This window comes from Clinocottus analis, unplaced genomic scaffold (assembly GCF_023055335.1).
Source record: "Clinocottus analis isolate CAN_PGR_092001 unplaced genomic scaffold, fCliAna1.0.p SCAF_1, whole genome shotgun sequence".
Taxonomy (NCBI): Eukaryota; Metazoa; Chordata; class Actinopteri; order Perciformes; family Cottidae; genus Clinocottus; species Clinocottus analis.
Window position 1 is genome coordinate 18,646,531 of NW_027175820.1, and position 24,905 is coordinate 18,671,435.

The 24,905-nt window shown below is 43.7% G+C and overlaps 1 protein-coding gene across 4 annotated transcripts in view; it reads right to left on the minus strand.

Annotated features, from left to right (window-relative positions):
• The window catches only part of LOC137803073 (SH2 domain-containing adapter protein F-like), an 87,866-nt gene that overhangs the window by 55,094 nt on the left and 7,867 nt on the right, over positions 1-24,905 (minus strand). For all 4 annotated transcript variants that reach the window (XM_068601502.1, XM_068601380.1, XM_068601582.1 and 1 more), the window contains exon 2: positions 17,082-17,214. In XM_068601502.1, the coding sequence (XP_068457603.1) occupies positions 17,082-17,214 (133 nt within the window). The remainder of the gene's footprint in view (positions 1-17,081; positions 17,215-24,905) is intronic.

The following is a 24,905-nucleotide window of genomic DNA, read 5'->3' on the forward strand; positions in this document are numbered from 1 at the left end:
CCAAATGCAATAATCACACACATAAATGTGAGTTGATACTTCCATTTTACTAAGCATGCATAGTTTTTTTGGTGTCGATAGCGGCTGAAAGGTTGTTTACTTCAGTCTGCTTTATCTGTCCTGTTTATTCTGTTTACTAAATCCAATCCGAGAAGGCAGCCAGGGGACACAAAGACCGCAAAAAAAGAGTCGAGAGAGAAAAGGAAGACACCAAGCCAAGTCTCCTCTGTGTGTTTGTGGGTGCTGATGAGCTGGGCTGAGAGGAGAGGGTGAGGGTTTCCTGCGGGGCAGCAGTCTGCTCTGAATGGAGCAGCCGTTCTCTGCTCGTTCTGGTGTCCCAGTGCCCGCTGAGCAGCCGGGCTCGAACAAAAAAGGGAGGACAGACAGAGCATTGCTACATTGCACGCAATCACAATGCTTTTATGAGGGGTTTCCATTTAGAGGTGACCAACAAGCTCCAGGATAACTGGCGAGAGCATATGCTCTAATCAGGGCAGAGCTTCTGCTTCTTTGTCAGTCCCTCTCCTCGAGACACAATCCACCTCCATTCAATCCCACAACTGGCCCGGCCTGACCCAGCACGGCTACCCTGCGGGTGACCTTTGGGCCTCCAGGGAGGTGTTGATGGCCTTGGTGTCCCAGCCTGGAAGCCCATGTGAGCAGCCCGCTGACAGTGACATGTGGGCCTGCTGACGGAGCACCGAGGGGGAGCCAAGAGGAGCACCGTGAAGAAATGTAGCCAGACATCTGTGGTCTTGTGTGGGGCAGCAGAGGGTCAACCCCAAGGCAGAGGGGTGGAAAGTAATGGATGCCTCTACTTTGTTTGTCAGCAAGTGAAAAGATAGATGCATACAGACAAAACATAAGGACATAATAGAGCAATTTAGTGCCAGTCAGTTCATCATTCACTTCTGCAACCGAATCGCTCAATTTCTTAGAGTGGCAGACATTGAATGTTTTCACTCTGCTGGGATTGAATCCACTCTGGAAGAATACAAAAAGTCAGGAGGTTCATTTTTGAAGCGTCACCTTGAGAAGCGCCGAAGAAAAGCGTAATGGTTTTCAAATTAACCTTGGTTGCTTATCTCGTGGAAATGTTGAATGTGATCAAATGCACATTATGCTCCGATGACTGAGATGCTCTGCTATCATCATGAATAATAACATGGTCCCAATCACCCCACAAAATCCATGCAAGAAGCAAAATAAGCAATGGAATTGTCCTGAGTAAACACAGTGATTGATTGTATTCACAAGGCAATAATCATTGGATGTCTTGATGTAATTACTCTTTAATCTAACTCCCAATGAACTCCATTGCAGAATCCATTTTTCATCAGGAAGAAATTACACGCCGCTCATGCCATTTAAAAAGACGTACTTGATCGGCTTTACCTATCATTCCCTGTGCACAGAAATATCCCAGCTTTGTCCAGACTGCATATGTGACAGTGTACATAACAGTCTTTTCATTTCGGCAATGATTGCTTGTGGATACCAGATAAGCTTCAAACACTGTTTGTTATTCAGGTGATTTGGTATATTTTGTCCTCAACAGTTATGAGTCCGCAAAAAGGAATACGGTGTCTGCATAAGACTGACACTATACATAGTTGGTAGTATGTAATGATTGTTGCCAGAAATCTCAGCATGCAAATAAAGAAACAAACAAAAAAAAAAAAAGGATAATTCTTGAATTTCTGAGTTCATTATCAAAAGTAACCGGATGAAGGTTTATGCAGCAACACATTGTCAAGACAAGATGTTGCAAGATGTTTGACGCATGCAACCTGAGGTATTCTCATTGACACCTTTCACGCGACTACTTTTTAGAGTTCAGTAACTTTAGCACACACAAACAAACAATAACTAGCATCAGCCACAGTTAGGCACACGGACAAAAATGCTACATACATACCAGTACTGCCATCACCACAACTACAACACAAAGCTCTCCCCTCTGTAACTCACCTGCTGCCTTGTGTAAGCAACACATCTCTTTATCTGCCACATCTGCTTGGACTTAATGAGCTCCGAGGCCTGATAATGACATTACTGCCTGCAGAGAACAGCGCCGAGAAAAGAGGTTTCCTCCCCCTGAGCGTAGGGGACAAACCCAAAACAGACGGCCATATGCTGTCAGTAGTCATTACAGAGGCCGCGACATATGTGAAAAAAGACGATATGTATGGACATGTAGACATGTTGTCAGCCATCTTGTCTGCAGTCGTTACCCAAAATACACTGACATGCAAATTGATGCCTGTGCTCGGGATGTTATTTTTTACCACATAGGCTGCACTGGATGTGCCTCTTTGGTCCTAGCTGACCGGTGAGGTGACCCAGCGTTAAGCCGCTCTTAACAGGATGGAAGAGTTCCTGTGGCTGTCAGTGAGGCCTGAAAAGCGGAAATGTCAACGGTTGAGATTTTACAATATTTATTGCCAATCTCATCACTTGTGCTTCTCCACTCCTAGATGTTTGTCAGGGCGACCTGTGACTGAGTCAAGCACAGGTCCGACCGAATGTAATACACGCTGACTGAGCTCAATAGAAATGTGCTTCTCCGTTAATGCAGGACATGATGTTGTGTTCCATATCTTATATTTTATTCATGGATTTGCATGAGTCCAATTTTGCTCACTGACAGTAAACCTTCACATCTTCTAAAAGTAGTCCACGGTGACAGATCACAGATGGTATTTGTGTTTCTGAGAACATAAACAAATGCAATTATTTATGTGACTCAGATCTTCTGTGCGCTTTGTGTGTGGACCCGATTACTCAGCAACAAGTGTCAGTAACTCACAGCGAGGGATGCCAAGAGCTTAAAAGAAATGTTGGAAATTGTTTGAGTGTTTGCGTGTGTGTGTGTGTGTGTTGAGCCATGCTTGCTCAGCGGCTAGCCTCCACTACAGTGACAGTGATGTTTCTTCAGAGGATGAGTCACACCACAGATGACTTGTCTTGCTGGTTAAACAAGGACACACGCTTGTTGAATGTCAGACTGATGTAATTTACATCTAAACTACAAATTACACAACTCAGTGGAATGCAGCTTGGCTTTTGAAAGATTTCATTAGAAATGACCCTCAAAACCAAGACCGATCTCTAAAATACTAATTGTTTTGTGAAACTATTTTTAAGGTTAAAAAATGAACTTTGGAGCTTCACTATATACACTTGGCGCTACAAAACATTTAAATTGGCATAACCATACTTTAAAAAAAATAAATTCTGAATATTTTTTTTAGCTTTAGAGTGCTGTGATACTGTCGAAAATAATGTTAACTATTAATATGATCCACAAATGTAAGCAATATTACTCAACACTAACTCTATTTTTTATTTTTTTTTTACAAAATGGTTAAAGTGACCAGCCATTGTGACATATCAGGTTTCTAGAAGAAAATAAACTGTATTTGTAACCAATGGGCCACTGTCCTTCTTGGTTGTCTATTCCCTGTTGAGATCAATACTGGTTCTGTATTCAGACGGCATGAACCGGTGCAATCAAAAAGCCCAACTGTCCACAGAGGCTCCAGGGCCAGGACGGGCAGCCGGTGCTTCATCCCCGGTGATAACCCCCTGAAGTCGCATATCAACAGAGGTCACCTTACTGCTGGGCTTCGCTTATGTACCTTCACACGCCACTGAAAACCACAAGTCTCTCTTTCCCCTCACTTTATCTCACCGACTTACTTTCACCCCACATTTTGTTTATCTAGTTTTGTCTCTCACCATTTCCCTCTGTCCTTTAAGTTCAGACCATCCACCATGTCATTCCAGTCATGACTCATCCATGATATACAGAGTCTGACAGTTGGGAGATAGATAGCAAAAGAAAGAAGCAGAGACGTACAAAAAGGGTATGTCTTCATCAAAATGTGCAATAAGTTTTTCGCAAATCTCCTAAAAGGTTGACAAAACACATGAATCAGTGAATTTCTGTCAACAAGTGTTTTGTGTAATGACAGTAGTAGATCACGTCATTGCATTGTTTGTTTTTTTACACTTAAGCTGATATTTATGTTCCAACAACACCATTGCTCTTTCAATAAAAGCTGTTTCTATCCGTCTTTATCCAATCTTCTCTTTATTAGCCACCAACACTTAAAGGTGAGCCATGAGTACATAAAACAACCCAACTTGCTTGCTGTTCATCCACTAGGGGGAAAACATTGGTTTTTTGAAACTATCCCTTAACAACTTAATGAATACACACAATGCATGAGAATAAAAACAGTACGACTTATGATTGTTAAGACTTTTCAGAAAGGAAATCAATCAAGCGACAAAAAAAGTTTGTGGGTAACAATCCATCAAACTACCCAAATGTGTCTTCTTTTTCCAAATTAGCCAATTATTTTTGACGCCTTGATTCCTGGTAATAGCTTACGGTTGCATACAGACAGCAAGTGTAAGAGAAAGACAGCAAAAGAGGGGAAGGAGCAAACAGAGGAGCAGAAAAAACACCAGTCCAGCCAGGCTTTAGTAGCTCTCAGCATCTACTGTTCCACATCAATACAGCCATCAGTATTTCCAGAAGACTGAGCTGGGGGTTAACCACCGCTCCTGTGCTCTGAACAAAGGTTAGGCTAGGCTGGCTGTGAGGTCCAGTGACCACACCGAGGGGCCGGACTCTGGGCTCCAGTCTGGCTCAGGCTCCCTTAATCACCATGACCAGAAAGTCAATACCGTGCACAAGTCAATTACCCAGGGAGGAGAACTCCTGGCGCCACGTGATCTATATTATACCATGCTTCCCTCCATCCAGCCGACCAATCTTTCTGACAGCCAAATCATCGGCAACTTATTGGATTCAGCGGAGAAGGAGATCTTTACATTAATAATTCACTCTTTCCGTGGCCGCGTCTCATCTCCTTCCGTGCGACCGAGAGTGAGACCACACCGATGCACACAGCGGGCGAGAAAATGCAAAGCTTGAATGGAAATGAACCTCTCACTGAACTATCTCATTCTCTGCTTCTTTGCTCACTCTGTCCTCTTATTTGTTTCTCCCCTCTCTCTCTCTCCCCCCAACCACCCCCAACCCTCTCTACCTCAGTCTTCTTTTTCATTCTGGTCGACTGCTGATAGCATTCCCGGGCCGTTTCTTCCCCTATCACAAATTCTCAATCTCCCTGCTCACTCTCTGTGCCGGCGATGCATTTGAAAACAAAAATAGTGGATTAATGACAGCCTTGACTATACTCTCTGACTTTCATATCAAAAGATGTTTGCCAATCAAAAATGGTTAGAAAACTATTCTGGGGAAGAAGAAAAAACGACATACTACACTGTGGAGAAATGGTTAGATGCCTATTCCTAGTCTACTGTTGGTAGTTTCCTGGTGCTCCCTTCTTCTCTGTCCTCATTCCCTTCTCCACTGACCCATGCTGCTCTCGTGCTGACAGAGCTGTAGCCTTTTCTCCTTCATTTTCATCCACCCTCCAAATGGTCTGCCTTTCTCCTCCATTTCCTTCCTTTCCCCTCGCCTCCATCCCATTTTGCTCCTGCCAGTGGTGTCCTGGCGGTGATGGAAAGCCTAGTATCCCCCTTTGTGAGCTGCTGTCCCTAATGAGGCTCCTCAGCCTCACACCGGATCAAATTAACAGGCTGCATCAGCCCATTACAACCCAAACCCACCAGCCGGGCCCCCGGCAGGCCCAGCGCTTTACCTCATCGCACCGGCGACCACACTTTGTGATTGATAAGATGTGGTGCAAACAAAGACAGAAGGGCTCGAGTCAGAGGGAGTGATAGAGAGATAGAAAGATAGAGACAGAGGCAGCCAAATTTAAGATGTACGCACATCTGTATTTTTCCTGCGAGGGAAAATATCAGCCTGTCCAATGAGTAATTATCTTCTTGATGGAATAAGTAATGAGGGGAAAAGGTCACAGATTGCCTTAGAGAAGGATATCCGTTTTATGTTGGTTGAAGCAACAGTTACAGCCGAAGATTCTCACGGTCTCTCTTACGGACTAAAGTGTTGGACTAACTGATACACATTAAGATTATTTGCTAACTTTTTGTTATTCTCTTCCACGGTTTCCTGCAAAGTTATTCATTTGAATGATTAAACGCACTCGTATTTTGGCAGCGGCACCATCCAGAAGCGTCATGATTGGTTCACCGTCAGGCTTAAAGTGCGCCACTTGGAAGGGAACGCACAGGAGAGTGTGTGTTATGCTGGAAACCATCCATCTGGCTAATTGGATCTCAAATCTTGGAAAGCACACTCGACATGCTCTGATAAGGTTATAATCTCCCTTGTGCCTTTATGGTGCGAGTTCACTATTTTAATTAATTAGTCCCCTCAAGTTTAAGCATGGCGTTCCTTTATAGCTGTGAAGGAGGGAACTCAGACAGCGTGTGCTTGTGAGCAAGCAGATCCACGAGAGCGAATATTATAGTTGGGCTGTGAAGGCATTAATTGATATAGTACATGTGTGTTCATTGTAGCTTGGAGGTGTATACAGACATGAAAAAGGAAAGGGTAAATGTTTAAATCAAGCTACAATAATGGTTGGATTACCCTGCTAGGAGAGATAACGCTGTGTGTATCTGGAAGACAAACCCAGAGAAGGTCACTCCTGAATAAATGTCACCAATAAATTGGCTCCCAGAGAGAGAGAAAAGACCCCAGGGTTATTTTACAACACAACAAGGCTCCGATAAAAGAGCTTAGTCCATAGTCTATCATAGCGAAAACAGGAATTTCCCAGACTATTGCCTCCTGGCTAGACTGATAGAGGACCAGAAACCCAGTGCAGGAAGACAGAAACAGGAAGAGAGGGAAAAGGAGATTCAATAGATATGAAATAAATGAAGACAAGAGGAAGTGAAGCACCAGTGATTACTGCCAAAGATGAGTGAAAAAAAAGGAAAATAAAGATATGATGAAGATTTTAAAAAAAAAAGGAATAGGAGGAAAATAACCAAACATAGAGAGATAGACAGGGAGTTTGACAGTGAAAGGGTACACACAAAAGATGGAGAGGGAAACATTCAGGCCTCTTCTGTGGCGAGTTGCAACGCTGCTTGAAGTTCCTGCTTGCTGGCTCTTCAAACCCTCCTCATCCCACGCTGCTGTCAACAGGCTTCCACCTCCGATATTACTCACACTGCAGCAGTAGTTACACGCGGCTCTCCTCGCATCACTCAGACGTCAACGTTACCTGTTTCCATTCTCAAAGAAGCTGTGAATCCTGAACAGACATATTGAGACATCTTTTGTCAGCTAACTTTCACCATTTCATTTGTTTTACGCTGACAGGTTAAATGTGTTCGCACTTCTTGAAACAAATAGCTCGGCTCTACTGAGGATCACATTTGGTGAAATTTTCAGACGCCATGTACTCCATGCAAACACATTAATCGGCCTGTCGTTCTCTAATTCTGTGCCTCTCTCCGGTTCACAGTCGGCGCGCTTAGAGTAATCATTTCACAGCTGATTACTTGGTCATGTACAACCAGGTTTCTAATTTGCTTTTTACGTGTAAAAGTAGAAGAGCAGCAGAGGAGAGATTGTGTCATGGCAACGCATCCTCATATTGAAAATAATTTCACCCAAAGTCAGACTGAAACTGAAACTAAGCCTCTACAAGTGAATATCTTTGTTTCAACCACTGACCAAGAAAGCATCCTCTTCTCTCAATCACTGTTTGGGAACCTGGTTTCACTGAGAAACTGAATTTCTTGTGTGTACATGTACATGTAATTCCTCCTCTCTCGGTCTTAATCACACACACACACACACACACACACACACACACACACACACACACACACACACACACACACACACACACACACACACTCTCTGAATTATGATTAACAAGGTGAATCGAAGGATGCTGATCCTGATGCAATCTGATGTAAGGTTACATAGAAGGTCTACTCCGACACACGCTCTGCGACTGGATTTCTACCCTCTTAAAAAGTGTGTACAGCACATACTCACAAGGGTGCAATGGACACAATTGCTTTTGCTTTATTTGACAGTTTAATGCTGAACAGCTGCAAAATTCCCGCCATTGAATCTGCATGTACGATTTCCGAGACAACTTGAAACTAATTTAATGAAGCATGTTTGGGACTTACTCTCACGCGCTACTAGACATGCCAGCTCACTCATATGTTCTGTAGGATTCAGGGGATTGTGCATTTGGGTCCCTGTGAGTTGTTTTTTTTTTGTTGGTGCCCATCTGTTCCTGTCGTGTCTTTCAACAGCTGCAGAGTGCTAGCCGCCCACTCGCACACACACGCACCTAAAAGCTCTGTCGCAGCAGAGTGTCAACAGGCCAGATTTCATCTCCAGCTTGACTGTAGCCACCGCAAAAAAAAAAAAAAACACAGGCCTGCAATCAGATTGGTGCCAGCCATGTCCATGTCTATTACTAATTCACCAAGTCTGTCATTCTATCTCCTTCGCTAAGCCCCTCCCTCTCTCTCTCTCTCTCTCCCGCTCTCTCACTATCCAGTAAAATTGGACCAATAACTCCCATCAAGTAAATGCAACAAAGATACAAGCTACAGCTTTAAGTTCCATCGGCCCTTTCGGCCAAAAGGATACTTGACATATCAGATGACCCCAAAGTGTGTCTGTGTGCACAACAGCTGTATATGGCTCAATCTGTGAATGCGCATTACCAGACCTCATGGGTGCACTGCTGCAGGCTTGGCGTAGCCAGCGGTGGGTATGAATTCTGCCCAGTCCTCCTCTGCAGAGGCCCGGACATGGATTAATGATGTCATTAATCTTACCTTAAAAATGAATGACTTCAGCACCTTCAACCTGCACCAAAGTGGCTGCCCAGCCCCTCCACCCCCAACTGCTCCAACCCCTCCCTACCTATTCAGCTGTAACGGATGGATGGTGGGTCTGCCATGCTATCCATCCTTGACTTGGCACAGCCTGGCACAGCGGGATATCAGAGGCCAGAAGGAATGCTCTTGCCAATACACAGCAATTCCTCCTCCAGTGCTGCTTCTTGTTTTGTGTCTCTGTGTCCATGTATTGTCTCTGTGCACTCAGCTACTTTATTGGAAAAAGCAAATCCACCTGATCATGAAGAGACTTGGGCAGAGACTTTTAAACTGTCGCCATTTGCAAACCACAAAAAAGATCTTTGTTCTTTTAAGACTAATAACATTTTACAAAAACAAAAAAAAGACCAACACACGTAATGATGTACTCCAATCGGAACGGCATGTGACAATATCTAGTGGAAATGTCAGATATATTGACACCAAAGTCATAAGCAAGTAGTCCAAGCTGCAAAGCGAGGAAGCACTCATCACTAAGTGAGAGGGTGGGAGGTTATCAGGCTGGAGCTGGAGATTTCTCATTTCATCAATAAATCGTCAGTCTTTCTGCTCTTTCCTTCTCCTCCCACCTCCTCTACCATCCGCTGTTCAGGTTTGCCAAATGACCCTTCACGCCGCTATCCAGTAGGCCACACACACACACACACACACACACACACACACACACACACACACACACACACACACACACACACACACACACAGACACAGACATAACCTTTTGCACTGTATATCTGTGTCCAAGTCCACAAAACACAAGAAACTATTTTTTAAACCATCAGTGAAGCCAGGAAATGGTTTGCAGAATGAAGCAGTGACACAGCAGTACAACCTCATTCCTCTTGTTCTGGCCACTGAGCATCACATGGAAGTTACACCTCTTTTCTCTGAAGTGAATAGTGGTGCTACGCACGGTAGTAGAGCAATTACACAAAGTAGACTTGTGGTTCTTTGACAGGTCTTGACTGGTTTTCAGTTCGTCCCACAAAAAAAGTTAATGAGGTGAGATGTGCTGCTGAATCACGAGTTTCAACCAGGGGGAGCAGGGAAACTGTGCTCTTTGACGTGAGGTGTTATGCCGCATTTCCTTTGCAAGGTATGGCTCGGCTCTACTCAACTCGCTCTTCTTTTGGTTTTCCATGAGCAAGATGTGTGTGGATAGTACTTTTGTGCTTTTTTCAGTTTGAGTTCCAGGCGAGCCGGGTTGATACAAGAAAGAAAGTTAAAACCCTGCAGACCATCACTTGCACGACATGGAACAGCCTGCACAAACCCACCAATCAACCACAATTACGCTGAACATAGTATAATAAAGACGTTTCCTCTGTTTGGCCTGCATGCCACAATGAACAATTACATCGTAAATCAACGCACCTACAGTCTTGATATGAATCATCGTTTGCTAACATTACAAAGTTTTCTTACAAAACAAGTTAAACTTAACTACAGCCCCGCTCCAAAAGTTGTGGATCATACTAATTAAAATAATATGACTCTATGACAATAGCACCAAGCCCAAAAATAAAAAAAAGCCCACCTGACACCAGCTTTGGCACTGTGAAGCAGTAGTATTGCAGTGCTCAGTACCGCCCTGTCAGATCAGTCTGTAATAACTGTCAGTCATTTCTCATGGGATCATGTAGACGTGACAAGTGGGCAGCATGCCTCTGACAAAATGTGGCAACCACCCAATGGGGCATGGATGTGGAGCAACTGTGGAGTGTTTTCTGCTCAATACATAAACACCCTGTAATGAATGGAACATCCTAAAAATAACATTATTGTAGCTATGGAAATAGTTGTAAACTTAGGTCCATGTTTTTTTCTTCCTTCTCTAACATTGCCTGTAGGTAGTTTAAGACAAGATCGAAACGTGGTGTTATTTTTAGCAAAGCATCATTTGAGCTGGATAAAGAGCAGTGGCGAGCTGGTCGAAAGATCCAAATTCCCTTTACAAGGGAGATGATGTGAGACGCGAGAGGAAAGAGGAGGTGTTAATTATTCACTTCCCTGTCCAGTTTTCAGCCACTGGCCTTGCAGTCCGTGCCTATTTTAAGCTGCCTTTAATAAGTGAGAGTAATGCATGAATGTGTCGCTGAGGTAATTAAGCAACCCTTCACGTGCACCAAGGCAGACGAGATGGAAAACAAAGGAAAACCAGACACAAGAGGATAACTGCACAGGTATTGTTCGCTATACTACCAATACATTAAACTAAATCTCACATAATAATTGCACAGATCTCAAGAATAACAAAAAAGGGGGGGGGGAAAGCCCTTTTGAGAAGTGTCATTGTGGGTGCATGATCCGGATATGCCTTGAGTCACAGCTCTGGGCCATGAAAGCAGGGTTACAGGCCAGGAAATGTAGCACCACATGTACCTGCCGTGGCCTGGGGTGAGTTGTCACTCTTGTGAGTGAGTGAGTGAGTGAGGAGATGGAAACCATTCAGCCCACTATGCCTCCGTTCTTTACACTTTACTTGTCCCCATAAACTTACCCACGGCTGCTGTAACACGGCTTTCTTTTCCCTCTGCCTCTGCCTCTGGGTCTCTCTCTTGACTTTTCTGATTTAGTCTTGGCCAGTCTCTCAGATGGTTATTTTTTCCGTCGCCTTTTTGTCTTATGTTACTATACTTTCCTTTTCTCTTTCCCTTCCGGTGTGCCCACCTCTGAACATGTTCTCTCACACTCTGAGCCCTGCCAAACTGGTAATTTTCCTGGCATTTATACTTTGGAGCCAACAGGAGGATCAGCGCCACACTATCATGAGTAATTGAAATAATCAACTCCGTTGCGAATGACTCATCACTTGGCACTGAATGCTCCACATCATTGGGAGTGCGGTGCAGGAGGTGCCAGTGCCCCGAGACATTTCCCAGCACATTTCTTAGACAGAGAGAAATAGAGGAATAGCGAACATCTATGAGTCAACTTTTATGGAAAATATCAAGGTTGTTGCACAACTCCTCTGCCGCTAAATGACGGAGCAAAACCTGAAAGATGGGATGAGGATAAATTGAGTTTACAACTTTGACCCTTTGTGTAATAAATTCACCACTGCCGTAAAGTATTTCACATCGGAGGGTGTATTTCTGTCAGATACCCCACACGCAAGTTCACACACCTCCACACACACTTCAGGTGCAGTGGCGTGGCGATGGCTTGAGGACTGGAAAAGGGGACTGGACTGCAGTGTGTTTGTTTGGGAGAGCTCAGTCATGCAAGCCGTTTGCACAACATGGCCCCACTGCACTGTGGGAAAACTCTCACATGGTCGTCTGCCTGCCTGGCTGATTGGAGAGGATGACGACCAGTGCTTGATCATTGAGAAATGCCTTGATGCACACACTGCCCTGCAGTACTAGCCCAGCCCGTTGTACTTGTAGCTGTTCAGACTTGTTACACTGACAACAATGTGTGTGGGAGTCAAGTCGAGCAGATAAAGTAACATCGCAAAAGTTGATTCAAGCTTTTCTTCCGGCGGCTCCTCTTGTGAGAAGGTGCTGCTGCTTGTGTCGAGGTATGCAGGGAATGGCCATGCTGACAGCTGAGGTGTGGGTGTGTGTGTGTGTGAATATATCTGTGTGTATTTCTATGTGTGAAAGAGACAATAGTTTGTTTTGTTTTTTAAAAAAGGGATTATGTGCGAGTGTGAAATCTGCAGCGACATTGCACACATTTAAAAGACACAGTTATATACATATAATACATGAACTCAACAAGCCAAAAGACCAGCTCATAATGAGGGGGGAAATGCCCTCTCTCAGGCGGACAAAGACTTGCATGGATACCAATGATAGCACATGCCGCTGCTGACGCGTGTAGACATGACAGACATTCGAGGCATTTTGAAAACACATGCAGAAAAACGCTAGACAGTAAAGATACAGTGCACAGAGTGGCTGTGCACATGTCTTCTCATAACTGCAGGTGGAGCCTCGACCGGCAGCCAGTATGGAGCAGTTCAGGTTAAGGAAGTCGTGACATGCCCCTCCAGCAGGGCCATAAATCAGTTGACTCAAGCTCACTAAGGACGGCTCTAGGGAGAGAGAGCGCACACACACACACACACACACACACACACACACACACACACACACACACACACACACACACACACACACACACACACACACACACACACACACACACACACACACACACACGCCACGCGGTTATGTAAACGGATGTGGCACTTTTCGCCTCGGGCCTTACATGACACACCTCGCACTATGTGGTCGAGTGTATGCGCTTGTGTGTCTAAGGTGTGAATGTGTTGCGTAATCAAGGAATTATAATTATATCTTCAAAATAGCACATCTGGTTTCAACATGATTTAACTGTACACATTTCTTGAAAAACGTGACCTTTTGTAAAAAAAATAATAATAATAATAACTCAAGCCTCTTAGTTGGTCACTCAGGGCGCAACATTGTTGTTCAAAAATCTAGCCTCTTCATTTTGCTCTTAAAGTGCACCATATTCATGCATCCGACTTCACAATTTACAAACTTTTCTTCGGTGCCATTAGACCCCTATAGGGTCATAGTCATGGTCTCATAAAAATCCTGTGAAAAACACTGTTGTGTCTTAGCAGCGATCTCATTTAGGTCTGTTGGCTGTCAACAACGCAGTGTGCCTTGAAATTAATTTCCTCAGCTGTAGACAATACACTAAAAGAGGAGAAGTCGCCTTGGAAGCCTTTAAAGAGCTTCTTGCATACCGCACACAGTGAATTGAATGACATCAGCAGCAGAAATCGGACGCGTAGACATCCGATTGGCCGTTTATGGACACTGGATTTTCTTGTGCGACAAGCCTTTTGTTTTCGAAAGAAAATGAATAGCCTTCCTGTAGCTTGAAGATCACATTGTTTGCAGTGAATAGACGCTAAAGTGTAATAACCAATCAGGCTGTTTAACTAAAACGCAAAATGCAAAGGAGAGAGCAGAGGCATGTGAAAAGCCTTTTCTAATTAGTATATGAGCACAGCCTGACCTCATACATGCTATTCAGAGACTTGTTCAGGAAGCACAGGCGCCTTCTGCTGCATCATTGTACAAACTGAGCTAATCAACCTTTAGGTTTGGAAGGAAAATCTTCACATTTAAAAGATTTCCTGTAACCTAAAGCGGCAATACTATCTACATGTAGAAGCTATATGCCATGTACACTCTATCACTGCGATTCCAAAACAAAATTCCCACAATTTTCTCTGGATAAGTATCTGTAAATGAGAGGGATATGGAAAATATTCACTCCATGGAATCAGCTTAATCACAATATTGCTTTATAGAGTACCGGCTGTCTGGTCATCCCTTAATCTTTGCTAAGTGCAGTGCACAACCACAAGTGATTACTCAGCTAAAGATACTCATCTGAGGTGTCCACTTCCAAGAGCTTATGACATCCAAATGGCTCTGTACATGTCAGAAAACATGGAATATGAGCTTCAAACGGAGATTATACAAGTTAATATTCAAGATTGATATCAAGGCCTCTTATGTAGGAAATTATAAATATCCGTGGTCGTATTCAATTACTGAGATTGATCTAGAAATAAAACATGTTTTTAAAGGTATTTGGCAGAGCAGTGTGTGAGGGTGTGCAAGTGCGCCTGTTAAGTGAGATCCTAGCCGACAGCAGCTCAAAGTAAATCTTGTGTTGAAACCTGAAACGGAAAAGGTCGTCCGTGAAGACAAACTAAAAACGTCAGGGAGTCTGATTTATTCTCAGTCTATACTTCTTAGAATTAATTGGAAACACTTCTCGTGAGCAACAATCTGTTACACACCTTTGAATTTTACAAGTTGAGACAGCTATAATCCATTTTATGGCGAGGCAGACTAACTGTTCTATGATGTGAATTTGGCTGGTGGTAAATGCAAAACTTGCTCTGACGACCATAAATAGAAAAGTTTCAGTTGTTTTGGCTTGTTTGGAGTTTTATGTCCATCTGCACCCATCTGTGAAAGCAAGTGCCGGGAAGAGGATGTTGGAAGCAGCGGCGATCTACAGTAGACAGCCCGAGAGCTGAAGGAAACGATACAGCTTGTCATTGAGAACAAAAAACACCGTCTTTCTTAGTGAGTGAAGGAGATGAGAGAGCAATATTGACAGAGTGAGAAAGAGATGCAAGAGGCTTGCATCTCATGAGCGATTTGGTTCTTACTTTGCTTCAGTGCAGCAGCCCTTGCTATGGATCCTCTCTCTCCTTTTTGGCCAGCTAAATTCTGAGTGGGCAGTTCTGCCTGACCAATATGCTGTCAGAATGAGGAATGCAGCAATTACTCTATTTCCACATCAGCATACTGACTGTATTGGTGAATGCATCTGGCCATGGACAGTGAGAAAATGTGAAAGATCAGCGCCTGACCCTCATTACATCATTGGGATACCCTTGGGCAAGGCACTTAACCCCCAACTCCACCGGCGGGGCAGTTGGGGGTTGAACTGGGCCGCAGACACGTGTGAATGTGTGTATTTGGAGGACGGTGTTGCTGAAAAAGAGAATTCATGTTCTGTTTTTCTGGCCTGGATACGTACATGTTGAAAGAAAATCAGCTCTACATGTGTTACAAATAATGAACCAGTGAAACATAATATTTTAGTTTTCCCATAATTATACTTTTAGATTTTCCCTGATCATTATTATGTATTATGGGTGCTATGAGCATGATTAATATTACATTTGAACTCACAGTCATCAATATAGCCCGTCTGAGCTACTTCCACACAATTGATAGATTGCCCAATTTTCAAATAATGCCCGTCCTCCGACCGATATGTCAGCATGTTTGAACGAAATGCATTATATAGTGCTTGTGAAAACACTCATCCGTGGAATAAGTCCGTGGATGAGTATGAATATTAAAAAGATGACAGTCAAGCCAAAGAAATCCACTAGCAGCTCTATTTAGAACAACACCCCGCCGGCTCAGTCAAAACAGCAGACAAAAAGTTGCAATCAATAGATATATTATGATAGGATGGCAGGGAGCCTGAAAACATCTTCACTTCAGGGTTCAAAGACAGGAGCAACCAGGAGAAGAAGAAAAAAAACAAGACAGACAATCGCTGCCAGCAGAGTTTAGTTAGTCAATAAGAGTCAAATGAAGAACTGTGTCAAGTTGAAGTTAAAAAGCACCACAAAAAAAACCTGGAATCAATTCAAGACTGAAGTAGTACCACAATAGGCTTGCTGAGATTTATCTTTTCTTAAAAGCTTCCTCCACCTGAGAGATGTGATAAATCTTCAGATTTTGTACTCAGCTCAGGCATTGACTGGGCCAGAGGTCAAAACAGTAAGAACAGATGAAAACAAGAGATTGTCTGGAGGCCCATTAAAAGAAAATTGCCAATGAGGGACAGAGACATATCTTGTGGGAGCAATGTGTGTGTGTGTGTGTGTGTGTGTGTGTGTGTGTGTGTGTGTCTGTGTGTGTGTGTGTGTGTGCGAGTCTATAAGGGCACAGTATCATGTAAGGGAGGCTGAGAGGGATCTGCATATTGTAGATGGTATGAATGTGTCCTGATATCATGTATTCATCCAAATTCCAGAAACATTTCCTTGAAGTCTGACAGTCATGAAAACATTTCCGTGTAACATTCCTTTCGTTGGTACTAAAGTCTGGTTTCGGAGAGGAAAACAACCGCCACGTGTTTTGTTTTCTACACTGTGTTCATCATGTCTCCTCTCTTTCTTGACATTCTTTGTCCCTGTTGTGCGCTCCTCGCCACAGAATGAGTGTGTGCTGTGACAAAGCCGTGTGGAGAATGTGGTTCAGCTGAATTCTTATGTTAGCACATAGCTATTGTTGTCCCTTCCTGGAAATCCCAGCAATTGGTCGTCTCCACGCACAGTTCAGCAGGAGGAAAACATTTGGAAGAAAACTACTCTCTCTTCGTTGGACCTCTAAAACGCTTATGGTCTTGAATGATTTTGGGGGGAAGAAATATCTTCTTCTGACATGTTTCATGTGACACAGGTCATTTTTGCTCTGCTGCACCTGTCATGTAAATCAGCGTAAGGCCATCTAAGCCTGTTCATTAATAAACATATGGCCAAATCACACTGCATACTAATTAATGCTCCACGAGGATAAACATTACGAAATCATAGCTCAGACACAAATCAAGTACTTGTACTTTATCCTGCCATCCCTGGGAGGTGTGAAGGTGAAACAGGGGGGCAGCCGGGTGAAACGAAATCGAGATATCAGGAAAAAAGAAAACTGATCTACCTGCCATCATCTTCTGGGCCTCATACGGCTCCATGTAGCCATCGTTCTCGGTCGTCACCTTTTCCGTACTGGTCTGAGTTCCACCAGCCTGCTCAGCATCAAAAGGGTCCGCGTAGTCTTCAAGGATAATGGGCTGCACAAGAAAGAAACAACAAGGAAACGTGAGATCGAGGTCAGAAAGGCAGAGAAAAAAAGTCAAATATCAAGAAGGGAATTCAGTTTGCTACTCTGTTAAATAATACAACATGGGTAAGTGTCAGGAGAGTTGCAGGATGGATACTGCTGAGGCCCAGGTCCCGACAGGACCAAGTGATAACCACCGAGGGAGGCCGGAACATAAAGAGAAAAATGCATACACAAATAACCCCCCAGCCCCGTATGCCTCAGCACACCACCACAATGCCTCAGCTTATAGCCTTACAGCACGCTCTCTGCTACTGCCGGTCGGCCTAATTATACGACAGGCCTACATTTCAAAAGACGAGGAAAGAAGACCACAACTGCTCAACTTTCTGAGGAGAAACTATTTGGTAGATGTATGCCGAGCTGGCAGTGAGCCACGGCTAATTGCAGTCTTGCTCTTTTGCTGAGCATTTTGTGCAGTAGATGGCAATTAGGTGAACGTCCTGGGACCCAGAAATACGGCTCGAAACCTTTAGGGAGCGGAGCAGCAGTCCGCGTCTATAGTGCCTTGGGGGGATATTTGTTTCCTTGAAATGTTTGCTTCATCTACCAGGAGACCGCTTCAAAAGGAGCGCTCTACCCTTTGAAAGGGAAGAGACGACCATCCGAAGCCATCCGTCCTCTTGGACTTTGGCTAATGAGGGAGCGGGTGTGACTGGGGGACTTTTTCCTCTGTTGTGGCTCCTGAGAGTCTAGTCCTGCCAATCAGTGGTCAGAGGAGATGGGCACCGACCGCTAGTTCTGTTACTTGGAGACATTTTAGTCACGGGTTTCAAACAAATAAGGAAAAGCTCATGCAGCTAAGCGAGCATTTAAACACGTACATGACTGGCACTACACCCTATGAGTCATGTGTAAGAGGAAGGGATTTGGTCTCATTGTAAAACAAGCTCATCACTCATCTGGCGAACGGGGTCGGGCGGGGCCGACAGGAGGTGGACCGAGCCTCGTGCCCGCCACGCTGTGCCTCCGCTTTCCTGAGAACAACCACTGTCCATCTTTGCCACAGAGGGTTTCGCTATTCCAGAAACAAACCCCATACGCATGCCACCCGTGAGACTCACACACGCACACACACACACACAGACGCACACACAAACAGCTGGTAAAATGTACAGATATATCTTTCCAACTTTCGCTTCGGCTGGGAAAGCACCGTCATTTTTGCAGTACTGATCGAGGTCAAGTATCATTTAACGCACCGAAAAAAATTAAAAGATGTCTTGAAAAGTTTCCAGTTGTTTTTTGCTTGAAAGTCGGGATCCTTTGTAAGCCGCTTGGTGACAGAGCAATGCGGGCTGTTATGTTCCTGCACAAATTATCTCCCATATACAGGGATTAGCAATAATAGCAGGGGAAGTAAGTACCGCGGATGTTTCTTAGAGCAGCTACTGTGTGTTAAATCCACTTTCCTCAATATTCCCTCTCCATCTGTTTGGGGGAAAATAACTTTTTTTTCTACCACAGCATGATTATGGGTTGCTCAAATGTTTTGCTTCTGTGAATTCAAGCAGGGGGGGAAATCCAATGCAAACATTTTCCTGGTTTGTTTTTGTGCCACAGAAATATACATAATTCACTCACAAGTTGTAATTGAAATTCAACCATTCAGATTAGCAACGTCTTTGCTGCCCCACAGATCCTCCGCATATTATGTACTACAGCCACAGTGTCATCATTACTACCTCCCACCTTGTTGCATAGAAACTTAGCCATCAGTCATCATAGCGTATGCCAAACCCACTTCAGATACAGTCAGTGTAAACACAGCCCAAGCCTAGGAGTAAGTAACCTTCAAGAAACAAAACAAAAAACACATAAATTACCTAAATGGGATGGATGAAGGCCAATGCCTAGTTCATTGCAGTCCGCATACTGTAGCAGAGTGGCTCAAGCTTTGAGACCATAGCCGACAAATGTGATAAAACACTCAAATGCTGTCTCTCACGCTCTCTCCAACAGCTTTAGGTGACCGCAGTGGCTGAGATACTTGCCCAGAGTGAGGTTTAGCAGGTTAGGTTTTTCAGCACAGCTTACACCTTGGACTTCTACTGCCTTCATACACCTAAAAAGAGCCTAAGGATGCTTGGGCATGTTTCGGGAAATAATGGCAGTCACTTATTGAGTTATGTGTGGAGCCACTCCAAACATATGACATCATCGTTTGCCTTTCCTGTTGACATAATGGAGGACAAATAAAGGGCAGGGTGTGTGATAAAAGGGATGCATTCATGGATAAGAACCAGAGCTTAGTTTTTAAGCCATTTATAAGTGGTTTATTTATTTTTTTGTTGTCTGAAGAAATGTCTGAAGTGGCATGGTACTAGAGGGCAGATAAGGTAAAACACTTCACTTGAACTCCAATGTATGTGCATTTTTGCCATCCCAAACAATCAAAATCAGGCTGAATCAAAGTGCTCTTAACGAAAAGCAGGAGTTTGCAATCAGTCACCAGAGGATCTTGGCCGCGCTTTAAAAATGACCTTTGCAGAAGCTGAGTCAGTATTTAGAATTAGCTTTTTCATTATTAAGGCTTAAACCATTCTATCAAGACAATATGCAATCACAAATCAATTTTTCTCACTTCAAATTCAGTTGGTCTGATTTAAGGAAAACATATAGGGCTGCTAGCAATGTGACTATCTTAATTATGGTCCCTGTGTCCACAATAAGGTTGCAAAGGCTTGTAATCAAACAGCTACTCAACAAAAATATAAAAAGATTTACATTTTCCAAGCATGTGGGTATTTAGCTCCCAGTTGGGCAGTCAAAGCGTCACATTGTCTTTTTTGTTCAAGCTGATGGGCAATCAGTTACCAGTTTGACAACTGTTGAATAAAAATGAAACAAAAAGTAGCTGTTCATGTTGCCTCTAGCTTTTTCCTTTTCATTTTGAATTGGGCAATTGTGTTACAACATAGCAGTAATATAGGTGACTAAGAGGACTTGTTTGTTTGCCAGGGATCTTTTCATGAAGGGGGAGTTGCTCAGCTGCATGGTCATTATCAGCTCCTCCCTGTGTGTCACACATTCATACCTTCACAAAGCTGTAATGTGTACAACTGCGATATTCTCTTGTCACCCATTAGCAGGCAGCAGAGTAATTAAGTTTAGCCGACACAGATCCCCCCTGAGCATCTCAGGATTTGAACCATCAACTATCTCCATCAACATACTCAGTCTCTGTAAGGCACCATCACGCAGCCCCTACAGCCTTGTTCATGTTTGGGTGGAGAAGGTGGTTCATATTTCCAAATTGCTCCAATGTGTCCTTCCTGTCCCACTGCACTAATGACTACTCGACAGCAGAAGGGGTGCTAGAGAGCGGCAGCGTCGCCTAGGGACACACCATCTGCCTTGTGGCATACCAGGGTGTGTCAGGACTGCAGCCAAGCCACACTTGTCATGAAAGCAAAATTCCCCCTCAGTACAAGACTGCAGTGCCTCAATATATAAGGTCTTTGCTAAGCCACATTGTAAGCCTACATGAATCTCTCAAAGCCACCGCAGAGGCTTAGGCCATGTCCCCGTAGTAGCTGGGTCTTTTACTGGTGTGCAGCATGGAGAGAGCGAACACTCTCAATTACGTTCATTCCACAGCTCAGATCCCAGGCCGGCCATGTCTTGCACCTGACAAGAGAGCTGTGGCAGCTCGCAAACGAAGAGAGCAACTTCTTGAAATGCACTGCAGCTCTCGGGCAATGACGCCGACTTCAAATCAGCGGGAACAGAGGGGACACATTAGCGAAGGAGGGGGACGATAGCAGGCACCTGCCATTTTGGCTTTCGCTGCTAGAGCTTGACGATGCTGGGCCTTGAAGGATTGCGATTCGATTTGGCCTCAGACTTCCATTAGAAGTGAGAAAATATCGGCCACAATTCACCTAATGGAGAGAAAATGTTTTTGGGCTGGCACGTCGGATAATCAGGAGCAAAAATAATTCAAAATTCAGAAACCTTGATAGTTGAAATTTAGTAGATTTGATGGTAATCATACTAATGTGAAAATAGGCTGCAATGTTTAATTTTGTCTGGGGTTTTTTTAAACCAGGCAGCCATATGTCCACTTAAGAACCATAAACAACCAGAAGCAAATGCAATGTACCAGCAGGCAATTCCAAGCAGCGATTAGCAGATAAACGCCTTCAGACATACATAGAGGAAAATAAAGACTAATCTCACTCTGGCTGAATGAGTGCAGACAGGAATATAATATTAATGTCACGGCTTGTCCAGAAAGGATTGAACGCGTCTCGGGCTAGTCAAGGTTGAAGCCCCCCTGAGACTGCCAGAAAAGTCAGCAGGCTGTAGAAGGAGAGGAGGGGGGGGTAAAAGAAAGAAAGAGGGCTGACGTGTGTGATTTATGTCTCCCACCACGAGGGATTTCAGCCACTGATAACCTAATACAACTCAGTGCTTAGCAGCTCAATTGCATTAAGGCATTTCAAAAGGCTTTTTTTTTGCTGCTATTGCTCTTTTGTTCTTTAGTGGGACAAAAAAAAGAAAACATGCCACTATTGGGAGGACATAAAGCCACTTTAAAGGAGTGGGGTGAGAGAAGACAAAATGATAAGGGGGGCATTTTTGTTTTATCTTTGAGCTGCCATGCATAAAGTATGTTTACTCCTATTGGATGGGAAACTGTTCAAACGTTCATGTAAAACCCAAACTCAGCAAGCTGAGCATCTCTGCAGTGCCTCTGCTGATAGCGCCTGCACTTTATCTTTGTCTGTAAACATAGGATGAACGGTATGTGTGCAGTGTGCAGTCATCCTAAGATAACTTGGCAACAGATTTGTAGAAAGAACATAGTGGCAAGTATGCACTCCCTCGAGGCAATATATTTAAGCAAGCATGATCACAGCTTCTATGTTGACATAATGCACTTACTATCAATAAGATACTTTTGTGTTGCTATGAAGAGAGAGCAAAATCTGGTTACAATTCATTGAAGCCCCCTTGTGAAGACGCTGCCCTGCTGGGCTCGACCAAACAGATTAGGCAGATGGAAAATTGGCTTGGCCTCTAAAGGAGAGACAGTGCACGATTGCACTTCCCACCATACAGACCTGACATTAATGAAACTTTATTGAAATGTTCCCAAAGAAACACGGCTGCTGCTTGAGCTCCAGCCTCTCTGAGCCTGGAAGAGTGATGTGGCTCCTCTAAAGGCCTACTTAGGAGTCTGCAGAGGCAGCTAATCAAATTACTATATTTGCTATAAAGACGCCTTTTCACAATCAGTCACAAGCTACCGCAGTCCCCAAACCGACAGAGAGCACTTTGATTCAGATAAAGAAAAGAAGAAAAAATCTCTTTATTTGCAGGTATATTCATTTGCTTTGCTTTTAGGCTAAGTGGAGAATCATTCAAGAGCAGCGATTCAGTGTCTGCAAGCACGCTCGTCCTTGTTAATAAACGCAAACAAATACTGACTTCACCAACAACAAGACTAACGCAAGCACAGACCTCCTCAGAACGTGCACGACCTGATGATGACTTGAAAAAAAAAACAGACAAAGGCGTGTGAAATGACTTTCTGTCCTACCACCAGAGCAGTAAGCGCAACATGTAGAGAATCTATCTGCGGCATATACGCCACTGCATGCGTGTTGCGGTTAGCGTTCTCCTTTTGCACAACAATGTGCTCAGCCATCCGTTTCACATGTGTCCCTGTGCTGTTCAAAGAACGGCTCCCACTTTTGTATTGCAAACCATCCCCTTTAAGATTCAGACCACATTAAATGCTGGTTCTTCAGATCTCTGCACTCTTACCCATGTGGAGCGGCTTTTCAGTTCTTTAGGCACAACTGATTTAGCCTGTTGTTGATCATGACTTGCATGGGAATGCTTCCAGATGCAGCGACAGCGACGCTGATAACCTGCACTACACTTGTGGGTAGAAAGTCAGCAATAAATAAAATAGTGGAGCCATAACAGGATTGAATGGAAATGGGCGTAAAAACACATTACGTCCAGCTGAATAGTCCACACATTACGACTGTGTGTACGGGATGCTGGGCATTATGAGGCTTTCGTGGCACCTATACTCGAGTATACTGGGGTCACAGCACTGCACATGTGCACTGACAAATCAGGTATTTTTGTGCATGGGTTGCATGGATAAATAAAATAATTAGTGGACAAGCTCTCAATCAGTGAGGTAGTAGGGTATCTAGTCTTCATTAGTCAACGCTCGTTCAAATCAGACTTTCCAAAGACATTCAGTCTGTACAAATGATTACAAAAGAGGTCTCTGGCAATCACGATGAACTCCTAGAAATTTCACTTCTTCAGAATCCTGAGACCTTCAGGAAGTTACAAATACGACAGATGTTATTTCATTTAAATTTGATGTCATACTAAAGTGGTCTGTCCTACTGGAGAACTTCTAGTAACGTATAACATCAAATATCTTGTCTCACAAAAACAAGATAGTGTCACAAGAAGACTATATGCTGCTGATCATATTTTCATATCTCTTTTGCTGCTAAAGCTTTTTCCGACATGGGAAATTAAGCCGCGTCTACCGCTGTATCCTTAGCATCCCTGAGCAGCATTCTGGATTCATCAACTGTGGATCTTTTGCCTCTCTCATCCCTTTGGTATTACTTTGGTAAATATCAATAGGAGATTTAACAGAATCCCTCCAATAATTTCTAGATCTGCATTTGGAATGCAGAGGTCTCATGTGGATGTTATTGTCTGCTTAAAGCATCTTTAACATCCAATAGCAGTACATTGTGGCATCCCAAAACACCCCGATAGCCAGCCGATAACCCTCAAAACAAAACTAACTTGTTGCATTGTTATTGCAAAAGCTCGTTTTAATAATAGCTCAACTCTTTTGCTGTGAGGATTAGTTCGGCTGACATTTGACCTTGAAAAAGGTCAACCTGCACAACTATTTTTTGGAATTACTGCTCATAAAACATCCACATGAGCTGCTAATGGATCTGCAGTACATGCCCACACTGTACCGCTAATAGGTTGTAAAGCTCTAGAGTAAAAAGATGTTTAAAACAAGTTATCTTCAGGATCAGAATAACACTAAACTAAACTGCACTTGTGTGCCCCACATGGACGGGGGGGTCCATTACTTTCTGTACTTGCAAAAATCGCCCCGCAGCTTCCACAATTTTGAAACTGCTAAATTACCTTTTCAATAAATTCCCACTTTTACTGCCCTCGTCTTCTGATGAATGACTGCATCTTCCTTTAGCACCCAAGGCAATGAAGCACAAAAAGCAGCCCAACTTATCCCTAAGGACCTCCTTCATTGAAACACACTCCACACAACCACTTAAGACCCCCAGAGGAGAAAGGGGATGGGGCCATGGGCTGCACCCTCTGAAGGTGCTCTTAATATGCAACAGATATTCAAGATTAAGTACTCGACGACACGCTTGACAAAATCCAATTTCCTTCCTCTGCCCCCTTCTCTCTGTGATAGATTTATTGGCAGTGTTTCTGCTACATACAGTCAGTGTGCGGCACAAGAGTCTATAATAATTCAAGCGCTACAATGGAATGTTGGTATTTTATAAATATGATAATCCCTTGCCCCTGTGAAGGAGCGATTTGTCGTCAGCGTGGGCTACAGTAATTTCCCTCATCACTACAGTTACAATTATTGTTCAA